Source organism: Olea europaea, chromosome 20 (assembly GCF_002742605.1).
Source record: "Olea europaea var. sylvestris chromosome 20, O_europaea_v1, whole genome shotgun sequence".
Lineage (NCBI taxonomy): Eukaryota > Viridiplantae > Streptophyta > Magnoliopsida > Lamiales > Oleaceae > Olea > Olea europaea.
In genome coordinates, this window is record NC_036256.1 from 9,380,766 (window position 1) to 9,394,295 (window position 13,530).

At 33.9% G+C, this 13,530-nt stretch overlaps 1 protein-coding gene and 1 non-coding gene across 2 annotated transcripts; one reads left to right on the top strand and one right to left on the bottom strand.

The window, feature by feature from the left end:
- The first annotated feature begins 6,565 nt into the window (after nt 1-6,565).
- Nucleotides 6,566-6,638, top strand: TRNAE-CUC. The gene has a single exon. It is a non-coding gene; the product is annotated as a tRNA-Glu (tRNA).
- Nucleotides 6,639-8,947: 2,309 nt separating this feature from the next.
- Nucleotides 8,948-10,349, bottom strand: LOC111369573 (tubulin-folding cofactor C). Its single transcript, XM_022991144.1, has one exon. It carries the CDS (start codon nt 10,229-10,231, stop codon nt 9,122-9,124), a length of 1,110 nt encoding a protein of 369 aa, XP_022846912.1. The 5' UTR covers nt 10,232-10,349; the 3' UTR covers nt 8,948-9,121.
- Between the last annotated feature and the right edge of the window lie 3,181 nt (nt 10,350-13,530).

Genomic DNA, 13,530 nt, shown 5'->3' on the forward strand with positions numbered 1-13,530 from the left:
TAGCATTTATGTTCCTAAATTTTTTTAACGCATTCTTATCCTTAACCTTCCATTAATTAATATATTCTGACTCTGATAAATATTTTCGTTCAGCAAATTTGTTGAGAGGATATAAAATGGCTTATTTTTCAATCCTTTTTAAAAAAAATAATAATAAATACTAAAATACGAAAAAGTATTTCTCTTTCATTTTAAAGTATACAAATAGAAAATTTCAAAAGAAATCATAATCAAATACGAGATGTGATAATTAATGGAAAGTTGAAAATAAGAATTCGGTAAAAAAAGTTAAGCATATTAATCTTACAATGAGCAAAAGTTGATGACCTTAACTGCAACTAAATTGTGATTTGATAGACAAAAATTATGGTGTAAATATAATTATCATAAGTTACAATCGATGATAGAGCTATGTAGGTATAGAGTGGGATTATCTCGCTTGATTAGTCTGAGAAGGTTGGGTGATATCTGATAAATTTTCGAGCTTAAAAGTTTGTTATTTAATATTTCTCGTTATTAGGTTAATTTTTTACACCTCTAGTTAATGAAAGAAATAAAATTAATTTCTATTATTTCAACACATCAATTAACACTATTCGTAAATTACCTCTCACTTGGTGTAATTTTCTATATCGAAGAGTAAAGCTACTCTTTAAGATTTTGATACTATTTTTCACTTCATTTTCTTTTCTTTTCTTTTAATATACTCATTGATTTTCTTTTTCGACATTGATGGTTGTTTTTTTGTCTGCCTAAAGTGGAATCTGGTGTAGCGCCTTTAAGTGGGCAAACATGGATTATGGAATTTTGTGTTCATTGCGGGGGACTGAACATTGTAATTTGCGTTCCATTTTAATTAAAATTAACCTCTATGTAAGGGTAATTTGTCCATTACACTTAAAGAATAAATAATTATAGAAGTACAATCAAATATTTTTTCTTATTTTAAAGCAAACGAACGAAACATTTTAACAAAATCTATCATCAACGATAGAATGTTGTACTTAATGAAAAATTAAATATAAGAATTCGACAAAAAAATTAGGAACTTAAGTGCTACAATGGACAAAGTTGAGGACCTCAAATTCAATTAAAATGTGATTTATCAAATAAAACTGCGATAGCAATCTAAGCACTCTAGTCCCTATATCTAATATTTATGGTGTTCATTTGTTCAATTATAGTGTGAGTATTACTTCTATACTTTGTGTGTCTTCAAAGCATCTTTCTTTTCTTTTTGTGAACCAAGTTTTAGAGGCCAAGGAGCCAAGTTCTCCTCCTGCTTTTATTTCGTTTCATTATCCATAAAATAGGCTCAAGTATCCAAACCCTTTAGGTAGAAGCTAAAAAATGATTTTCATTTTAAAGAAAACTTGATTTGATGCAAAAGATGTAAACTAGAGGTGAAGAGAGACGAGAAAGGGAGGAGATAAAGTGTAAAGAGAGATTGAGATGAATTCATATGGGAGCAATAATCAATTATGTTGAAAATTAAAATGAATGGACTAATTATTTAAAGGCCGAGTCTAGATTTTTCTTTGATATCAAACTAGATTACTCCACTTCGCTACTTGATCAACCATTCAATGTTATCTGCAAAATTACCTCACTTTTACTCAAGTCTTGTTTGGAAGAACCATGTATCCTCATAATTTAGATTTTTTAAATGGAAAAAACTCGTACATAATAAAATATCTGGATACAATAAGCAATGATGGTTAAACCTTAGAGAAGAGTTTTTTTTTTTTTTTTTTTGGCCCTTCTTACTATGTGTGGTATTCTTTAATTAAATACTTCATGAGCTAATAAGTTTTACGAATAGAATCCAATAAGCCCTCTAACTTTAGATATAGATATGATTTTTGAATTACTTTTTTATATCTTTAGTCAATAAAAGAGGTTACATTTAGTTAAATTTTGCATTCAACATGACTTGTTTCGTGCAACTTTAATTTAATTTTTAATACACCTTTTTTTTGGTAAGAATTTGTTCCTTTCTTGAAGTTAGCGGTGCTTTGTAAAGATCAAGTTCGTGCTTATTATGAGATTGTCTAAAATACGGCATGAGTTCAGCCCAAATCGTCGTTGATTCTATAGACCCCTTGACCCAATCACGAACAAATATTGTGGGCCGATCTCAAACCAATATCAATGGATTAAATCATTCCGAATCTAAATGGCTTTAAACTAGAAATCTAGTGTAACACGATATCTTTATAGCACATCAATGTGTAAACATGCTCAATTCGAGCCAGTCTTGATTTAATATTTTATCATTCTCAAATCTTAATACAAAATTAATATAAAAGGCTTGTGAAGAAACACAATGTGCTCATGGAATTGGACTTTAGAATTGGAAAGTTCTGTTTAATTTGAAACAGTTACATATGAATTCTGATTTGCCATTTCAGAAAGAAATGCCCTTGAATACTTTGTGCAGGACTGGAAGACCGAGAGTTAAAAAGAAATAATCAAATCTGGAACTTTAAGGGAACGCATGTAATTATTGCTTATTGATGTGAGAAATGACATTTTATTTTCTTTCTTTCGGTTTTAGCTTTAAAATTATTCATTGAGAATGGAGAAGATGTTAATTGCATTGGCAGGTTGAGCCTAGACCGGGTGTTTCGAGGTTGATGGACGAGGAAAAGGTGGATGGTGCACCCGTCCAATGCCAATGTGCCAACTCGTTGGTGGGCCACACACCTCGAGGGTGTGTGGTGGGCTACCTGTCGAGGTGGCTCACCTTGATAGAGCGATCGTACCGTCACGTGGTGTGACTGCCCTACTGAAGATTCTCTCCCTTGTTTGAGCCCCATTATTTGATGTTAATAGATTTTGGGATAGTGATTTTTTTGGAAGATGTGAAGTTAAAAAAACAAAAGTTTTGGGTTTACGTGATGAATATTTTATTATGTGAATGTATGGTTGAAAATGAGGTTTGAAAAAAAAAATGAGTTTTTCATAAGAAATTTCTCTTGACAGAGCTTTCATCCTTAACTTTCCTTTTCCGTAGTCTTTTGTAGGGGAAAAAGCTAGCTGTTTGCTCTTCTGCAACCAAAAGTTCAGTTATTCTATGTTTGGAAAATCTTATTGGGATGGTAAGATCTCTAATTTTACTTCTAATTTATTTACTGAACGGTTTGGTTGTGTTTGATCCTTTAACTGGTTTGCCAGTCTGATCAAAATATTCTCATTTTGCCATGTATCAATTTTGAAACTTTTTGGATATAACTACCCACATTTCAGCCTAAATCGAATTATCGAGCTTAAGTGCAAACAGGGGGGGACGTGGTTTAAACTAATTCTATTTTCATTTGTTCTAAAACAAGGTACATGAACTTTTAAAGTGACAATATTGATCATCTTTTCATGTTTAAATTAGTGTGATTATTTAACTAATTGTTAGTTTTGTGCATTGATTCTTCTAAGGAGAAAAGAGAATTGATATAGACGACCCTGAATTTATAAAATAAAGCATGGATTGTTGTTGTTATTGTTGATGTTGTGTTTAACTAATTGTTAAAGTTTGAGATTCGTAAATTTTAAGCTAGTTAAATTTATAATGTAATATAAATATGAACTGATAAAGGGAATAAAGTAAGAAAGCGATCAATAACTCAATAGCATTATTCATGTACTTTAATCTTATATGTATTATCAATCCATTCTTATTTGTGGGACTTAAATTAAAATAACTCCCTTGATCCCTTTCCTTACTTTTTTCTTGCAGTTTTTTTGAGTGGTTCTACTTAAAATCTTGTTTCTATAGAAACTAAGTAGATAGAGTTTGTCCAGAGCTAGTCTAGTCCCGAGCACAATGTTAGCATTTAGCTCTCATGATGTTTCTTTCTTGTCTTGTTAATGGAGAGCTTCCAAGGCCTCGATTGCTTCCTTTCAGGTATGTTCAAGAATCCAAGAGAATAAATTTTGTATACCTACCTTGGCCACCTATGATGACAGATATGCTGGCTGACACCCGCATAGAATTTGTATATATATAGGACAGGAAGTAGTAGTAGTTAAAATTGGGTTTCTCTGTTGGCTCTGGTTTATGTAGTAAATTTGCACTCACTTAAGTTGAATCCTGGTAGTAATTGGGCAAGTTGCCTAATTGGTACTAGGATTTCATTAAGTCTCACTTAAGGAAGATGTCGTAAGCTTGAATCTTGGGGACGTTACAGAGATCTGTGAGGAGTAAGATGAGCTCAAACTCTTCCAGAGCGAACAGTACATATGATATAACAGATTTCTATCATGTCCCCTATGCTATAGACATAATTATAATTACATTATCATTGCCAGCTTGAACTTTCCAAAAACTAACAGAAGTATACCATGAAAAATTAGTTGCAGGACAAATTGATAATCCGATAATTGTGAATATTGTTTTACCTTTGGAAGTGACTGACAGATTTGTGTACATAAGAAAATTACCTGATGTTATTTTGACAGACAAAACTACTGCTTGCATATCAAGCTCATAATGAAAAAATGCTGTATAAACGATTTTATTTACTTCTACTTCTCCAGGCGACGATGTGAAAGAAAAGAAGCCCGATGATCCTCTGATTTATACAACAGCCGCGAAGGTAATTAGAGTAGCAACGTATCACTCACTTTCTTAGATGTAAACATTTGATATCTAACTCTGCCCTTTATTTTAACTGTGCTCTGTCAAATATTATGCTTCGCAGAGGTTAGGAGTGTTAGCAAAGGATTGTATGGTAGTAGAAGACAGTGTGATGGGATTACAGGTTGATTTCGTAAATGCGCTTAATCTATAATGCTTTTTGGATATTTGCTACTAATGCTTTAGGCCTCAGGATACTTAGAGAAGGTTCAGAAAATATGTCTTCATCGGATGAAATGTTTTTATATCCACTTGTTGGTTTATTATGGCGTTTTTCTCTTTCCTCCCCCTTTGGGTGCTACACTGAAACTCAAGTCTAAACAAACAACTTAAGTTTTTTAGACGAGGTGGTTCAATAGCATACCTGAATAGCAAGTCATAAGTTCAATTCTTGCAACCCCCAGTTTAGGAAACTTTTGCACTTGTCTGGCATTTGATCAAAAAAACAAAAACAAAAAATATAAATTGGGAGATGCTGCGGTCGAACTCTAATTTTGGAAATAAGTCAGGCCTCCCTTTTTTTTTTTGTTATACTGACAATAGATGATGATAATCACTATGGGTCGAAAAAATGGATAAAGCCGGGTCAAAATGAAGAAACACTAACTTGATTAATTTTTTATTATATTTTCACAAGCTCAATTAATGACTAATTCGGTCATTGTCTACTCTAATATAGGATTTTAAAGAGAATTAATCTACTTATACTTGGAGGTTTACACTACGGTTGACATGGTCCCACCTGACCTCTCACATAGAAGAGGTCAGGGTCCACACCTAAATGTGTGGGGCCGACCTCCCCATGTGAAAGGAAAGGTGGGCTCGTGTCAACCGAAGTGTAAGACTCAATGTACGAGCAACACAACCCATTTTAAAGAGGCATTAGCTGTCTACCCAGACTTGAACGAAGTTAGGTAAGACACTGATGTACACTCTCGAATATTTCTAACATATTGTTGTCCCAGTAATTCATTTTTCCAAACAGGTTAAAAGATTTAGAGTCACTGCTTTAAAAGGTCATTACTTCTAATTAAGGAGACTATTCATGCAAAATTCGTGAAGATGGTTATTCTCTTCTTGAATTGTATATGAATCGAGATATCTCCTTATTTTTAATTTGGATTCCTATGTTATATTCATTGAATTATAGTAAGTGTCTGTCTGGACTGTCCCTAAGAAATTCACAAACTTGTCTACAATGTAAATTTAGGGCAACTCAAATCCATTGTCTATTTGTGATTATGTAGTGTACTGTCCTGATAAATTACAGTGGAATATTTTTAAATATTCATGAGAAGAAATAAATTTATCTCTCTATTTTTGTGACTTTTATTTATAATGTTTCCTTTTGATTTACTTGGTTTTGCTTAATTACTCATTTCGAGGACCATTTGATATTTTGCATGCACAAATACTTTCATAGTATAGTGTCAGTTACGCATTCAACGGAATCGACACAGCATCCTCGATCATTCACATAATGTAGAAAGAAAAGAAGATAATTACTATGGATTCATGTGGTCTTAAAATTTTTTTCAAGGATTCCAAGGACTTCCTCACGAATTTGCCTTCGTAAAATCCTCAAAAAAGTAAATAAATTTGATTGATCTTGAATCAACAATACTTGAAAATTTTGAAGTTCTTAAATTTTGGATTAATAATTTCACGAAAATTAGGAGTTGGTCAATTTAAGTAATTCGTCCAAGTAATTACAAGAGAGCGCAATTGGATCTCCCTCGAAGTGATGAATTGTGAAATTGAAGATAGAGATACTAAGGTGTTAGTAAGATTTGCTAACCTCAACATTGTTTATTTACCAAAATCTCGATTGACATTAAGGTGAAAGGTAGTTTATCAAATAATCCACATGTTGTATATAATTAATATCAGTAATTAGTTTAAATAAATATTCATATAAAACCTTACCAAAAATCCGTTGTAGTCTAGTTGGTTAGGATACTCGGCTCTCACCCGAGAGACCCGGGTTCAAGTCCCGGCAACGGAATTATATTTTAAGATCCCTCAGTTCATATTTTAATGGATCGGGTAATTGTTGGGTTTGAAACTTTGAACCAACTAAATTATAATCTTTTGAACTGAATAACCTCAACTTAAACCCAATCCAATATCGGAAAAATCTAAAAAATAACACTGAAAGGAGGTAGTTAAGAAATATAGCACAACTTCGTAAACTTTACATTCATTATCTGTTGATTTCTCTATGGAACAAGCTGAAGGCTACAGTTTAAAACGTTATGCACAGCTTGTGGCTTATGTTTCGTCTAGTGCTCTAGATTATGAGTAAGAATAATGCTCCTTATACACTACATGTTGTACATGAAGTTTGACATTGTTTACAAATTTTTGCAAATTTAAAAATGAATGGGCAGAAAAGTGTTTTTCATTTTAAAACTGATCATTCGTCCTGCAATAAGTGGCACAATGTCAAACTTAATGTCAACAAAAGTATACATGTAGCAAGATTGTTATGAGTAATTAGCTCCCCAAAAAAAGAACTTCATACGCACAGAAGCAGCACATTAATAGCCTAGGAACAAGCGAACCTTTATAATCTAACTTTAACATGAATATTGAAATGAAATTTTTACACAAAAAAGAGAGCTGTTTGCAAAAAATATCGAGGGAGCATAATAAGAATGCATTCGATCTTCATTAATTCGTGTCTATTTATATTTGTGGAGAAGAAAATAAAAATACAAATACGCCACGTTGGATATTCTTATTTACACAAAAGTATAACAATACTCGTATCATATTTCAATGAAACAACAGAACATTAAAGACCTTTATCCTAAGCCAAGTGTAAATGGCATTTATATCTGAACCAAAACGAATTTCATATATCAGCACAATTTACTCAGTAACTACAACAATTTTCACCAAACATCGTTCAATATCACCATAAATATGCGCAAAGTCAGCATTGAAGTCTCAACGATGAATTGATTTGATAGCTCAAATATTGTTATTCATGATGTTGATCCGATTCAAGATTGTTGAGAGGTAATTCATTCCCTCCCTGGTCGAGAGTAGCTCAACTCCTTGTAACATGGAGAAGTCAAAGGGATGGTCGAGAGCGATGAACCCGCACCACATTTTCTAACCTTTGAATCGAAACCCCCTATTAGAGATGAAATTCCAGAAACTAAACAGGATAGGATAAGGTTTTCACATGCCGCAGCAGCTAATCCAATGTCAGCAGCAAAAATTCCAGTTCAATTACAGATAGGTTATGATGCTCACTCTCGGCTGTGGGTACGTAAGTAAGTGTCTGAATCTTTTATTTTCTAAAATGTAAAATACGAGAATATGGCTAAAAAGTATCCAAATTTCATTAATATGGTTTTTTTTGTTAACTTTATTAACCTATCAACATGATGAAAAACATTAGTAGCAATGAAAACAATATCTCATTTGACTAAAATCACAAAAATTATGTAACAGCCGGAAGACATAAACCCCTGTATAAATTGAGTGTCCGGTTGAAGTACCCATACCCATGTAGTGTCGTGCCGACACGGAAACTCTGACCACTTCTACGAGTTTGAGCATCACAGCAGGTAGGCATGGCAAGAAGAAAACAGAAAACTGTACTATGAAGGTGGATACGACGTAATACATTCACTTTCACAATAAGCAAGGCTTCCAAAGCACAATCACAAGCAGTGTGTATTCATTGTAAACACAAACTTGTACCTCCAAACAGCATTTCTTCCTTCTTCGTGCTTAGTTTAACACGATCATCACATCAAAAGTTGATGTATACAGACAGTAGCTTGTAGAGAGGTGTTCATATAAAGACTGATGAGATCCTTTAGCATGCATTAGGTTGTAGATTCAAGACCATGCCTATACATAAGGTTTCAACCTGGGTTCTATGAGGTCATTGTCATAAACAAATCAATTAGAGGACCAGTCCAGCTGGTTCAACAGTTCACCAATTGAACCACCTGGTTGAGGTGCACAAATCCAAAGCATCTCTTATGTATTCCTAATATGATCATCTTATTTGCCCAAACCAAGTAAATTCAAAGTAAGAAGCACGTCTGAAGGCATGGGTCTTTAACAATTAACAATATTTCAAGCTCCAAAACAAAGTTAAATCTATGAAGGTTATTCGAGAACAAACAAGTAGAGGGAACAGTCTGACTGTAAACTCTGTTATGTATATTCAAGCATTAATATGAAAGAAGTTTAGCAGCTGCACAGGAACAAAGAGACATAATTGAAACAACATAGCAAAAACATCAAGCATCGGAAATTTGTCGCAATCAAATTACATAAACAATGAAGTATCAAACGAATCCAATTTGGAATCAACTTTGTTTAGAAATGAATTCTGAATAATTCCCCATTTGCAATAAATAACAGATATAACAAAAATGTTACCTCTTTTACAAAATCAAGCATGTATCCAGAAACACAAATCTCTTAGTCTATGCTAAAAAAGGGCTCTCAATCCACTTTTCAAGAATTCGAAATATCCACCGTCAGAATTCGCTCATTTTCTGGCAAAATGGACCAGTTCGGGGATTGCACCGCCCTCAACCACCGAAAATCATCCACATTTGCCCAGTTAGCCGTCTCCTCTCCAAGATTTGCCTCCTCAAGATCCTTCTCAATCCTTTCATAGTTTAGACAATACGGCGCAAATCTAACCCCATTGCAGTCCTCAATTATGGGTCTACTCCTAACTCGAAGATAAAAGTCACAATTTTTTGCATTATGAATCCTGATCTGATGTGAAGCCAATATAAAAACACATCCCTCCACGCCCTCTATCAAAACTGACCCCATCACTGCCCCAACATAAATCCTACAATTTGTCAATCTATCCATGAACAGAGCCCTTAAACAACCCTTCAATCTCACCTCACAATCCCTCAAACCCGATAACGTAAATTCCCCATTTTGTCCCTGCGTAGCACTCTTATCAAATTCCTTGACTAATACCTCCTTCTCTTTATCCCTAAACCCAGGTGACAGGCTCAAACGTTTAAATCCCAAACCTTCCGTTCCCGCATTCAGGTTTCTCTCAGAGACGGCATCTTCCTGAACCGGATTAGCGGGTTTTTTGGAAGGCTTATTTTTGAAGGAGAATTTTTTCTTGGGGATGACGAGGGAGGTGACATCATCGAGGGACTGTTTGAGATCGGCAATGATTTTGAGGCACGTACGAACTTCGTAGGATGGCAAGAAGTAAGAATTCTCGGCAACAAACTTCTCTAGGTCAGAAATTGAGAGAGAGATTTTCTCTGTATCTGTTTTTCGGTTCGAATCGGAGCCAGGAATTCCGTTTTCTTCTTGTCGTTGGAGCTGGGAGAGGCAGGACTCAATGGAGACCTTAGATTGAGAGAATTTTGAGAGGAAGGATTCGGTAGACTCGAAAGAGGGAGGTGAATTAAGGTTTGTGGACTCAGGGTCGGATTTTCCGGCCAGCCGTGAGTGGTGGCGATTGGAGAGGCGTTCCAGCATTGCCGCATGCTTCCGTTGGAGGGTTGGATCGATGGTGGTGTCAGCCGCGGTAGCGGTGGCTTTAGGGTTTGAATCCTTTGAGCCAAACATATTTTCTTCCATTTCGCTTATGCCTGAAAGAAGTGTCTCTGATTCAGAAAAGAAAAGAAGAAAATTTGAAAATTTACAGTTGGGAAAATCACACCTCACTTTTTATTATTGCACTTAGTCCACGTTTTCAAGGAATAAGCCATATGTATCGAACGGGGTTATTGAAGCGTGTCCCCCTCTTCACAAACACTCGGGTTTCACGTGTATTTAATAATGTCGAGCTGTGGTCTCCACTTTGATGATATGAGTGGGATGTAAACGATTATATAAATGATTATGTATGTGTAGCACGATTTCGTTTTTAATTTTTGTATTTATTTATAATCATAGGTTCATGTAATAAATATTTTTCATGTAAATTTAAAACCTTTTTTCATACTTTTAACTATAAGTTCTTAAAAAGGTTATTATTCAAAACATAATTTTTTCTCAATAATGACCATAGTTGCAACTTTTATATTTTGCCAGTAAAGAAATTTGAATATCAAACCAACGTGAAGTCAAGAACTGAGTCTTGTGGAGGCATAATTTAACTACAAAATAGAACATTGAAACAATCAATAAATTGGAAAAAAAAATACTAGAATAACGATATCATATTGATCCAATATGACAACAAATCTTGATAAATCGAACAAAGAACATTCATAAAATCCAGAAATAGGACATCATAATCACCGTATATAGAGAATGCTAGACAAGGGCTTAATTTGGGATTGAACCTTTTATTTAAAAGTATCGAAAAATAAAAAAATAAAAATTTCGTTTAGTGCATAGTCTAATTTTGCCTAGTAATACATACTAAATATGCATTATAAGAGAGTATTATGTACAATGTGCCATTAGCATAATAACGTATACAAGACTTGATTATAGGCGAACGCATGCATTCTCAACTGTCAAATCTCAAAGACTTGGACCATCCAAATTCGGGTCACATGTAGACTATTCGATGAGTATGATGTTTCAGCTTCACGGCCCAGGTCAAAACACGTGGAACACATTGAAAATAGGGGGCACCGTCCTCCTTGGGAAGGCCAAACGACAGTGTGCCAATCTATAATAATAAATGACGAAAGACATTCAAACTACCCGAACCGTCTCACATATCATACCACTTCGGTTGACATTCTAACCACTTCGGCAAAGGTACAAACCACCTTGAATTTTACATCTAACAACTTGGGCATTTATAACTTCGGCTTTCCATATACATTAAGGAAAGGCCACTTATATGTAAAAAGCACATGAGCCTCGACCTCTATCCCAATAGCTATTGACTTACACATTTGGTAGAGCTAAAACTCTCATGCTAATATTTAAACAATTAGACTTGGGAGACTAACATTACTGCATGGATTTCTTTTCTTCAGAAAGTCATAAACCTCTATGTACCACATGAATGATCATACATAGACTTGGGTGACCATTGTTATTGGTCATACAAAATGGCCACGTGGGCATTTATAACTTCGGTTCTCCATATACATTAACGAAAGGCCACTTATATGTAAAAAGCACATGAGCCTCGGCCTCTATCCTGATGGCTATTGATGTACACATTTGGCAAGGCTAAAACTCTCTTGCTAATATTTAAACAATTAGACTTGGGGGACTAACATTACCGCATGGATTTCTTTTCTTCAGAATGTCATAAACTCTATGTACCACATGAATGGTCATACATAGACTTGGGGGACTATTGTTACTGGTCATACAGAATGGCCACGTGGATCTCCCGTATTTACACGTGGCAATCGTCCAAGCTATCCAAGAACTACAACATTTGGAGTAGTCACGATTAAATACCGAGGTCGTTACACTAAGATCAGTCGAGGTGGTCCTACCCCTACTCGTCTCTTGTTGCCGAACTCCTTGGAGTAACCGAGGCCCTTGGCAGGTTCAGCTGGGACATCTTCAGAATTAATTGATGCGACGTGCCCATTTATTAAGTCAGCCTAGATTTGCAGGTGGCTGATCTCTTGTCAAAAGTCTATCAATGTAATTAATATGAAGTAGAGTTGATGTGACATCAAAAGTCTCAGATCAAGCCACATGGCTCGGATTTAACGATGACAACGTCGGCCAGATCACTATAAATAGACAATTTTTGTATCATTGAAGATGATGGATCTTTGAATGGACAAGAGAACATAATATATTGTCTCTATCTTCTTCTTCTTTCACAAACTTATTTACAGTAGAAATACTACAAAAATAGGTCCACATGTGCACTATCTCCTAATGATACCTATTGGCCATTTTCAGAGATCAACAATTAACATCATCTCTCCCTATCTTAAAAGAGAGAATGCGATGTTTACTGTTCATTTTTGTCACATAGGTTTTCACATGAAAACTAGTTTGAAATTGGTTTGGCAACAATAAATTATTCTATTCAATCACACTATAACATTCTTTTCACACGCCATCTCAATATTTTCACACACCGTTTCACTGATTTCTCCATTTTTACACATCACTCCACTTGACTAAAGCCAGTACTATATAATATATAATGAAAAAATGAAATTAAATATAAAGAGTATTAAAAAAGAAATTGCAGACAAAAATAGAACAAATTTATTATAAATTTTAATTAAATAATATTTTAAAAAATATTATTTAATTAAAATTTAACGAATGTCACTGTATCATAAAGAATATTTTATTAAACCAAATTAAACAAATAAAATAAAAGAAAGCTACAAAATTAAATAAATAATATATAAATATTATTTAATTAATTAAAATTGAAAAATTAAATTTTACCATAAAAGAATTAAAAAAAATTTTATATCGAAATATAATATGAACAAAATTATCCCTCCATAACAAATAAAAATAAATAAAAAATTTCTCTGTGGACGGAGAGAATATCTTCATCCACAGAGAGATAGTCTCTCTTTTCAAATGGAGAGTAAAACGTGAGTTCTCTCCTTTTGCACGGAGTAGTTGTGCATGGAGTGATTTCACTCCGTGCACGGAGTGGTGATATTTTTCCCCCCTTATTTATAGTAATTTTTTTATTAATAAATATTTAATTTTAAAAAATTAAATATATCTAAATATTTACATAAAATTGTTGAAGTCCCTCCTTACCTTAAAGGAGAGAATGTAAGGTTTACTACTCATTTTTATCACATTAATTGTCACATTAAATCGGTTTGAAACTGGTACGCTCCTTTGAATCTGACACGCAATATTTTTCTTCATTTTCTCACACTATCAACTATCAATCATATTCTATAATTTTATGAATAGTGATATTTTTTAAATGATATTTTGTCACACTGTAATTTTTTTTTTTA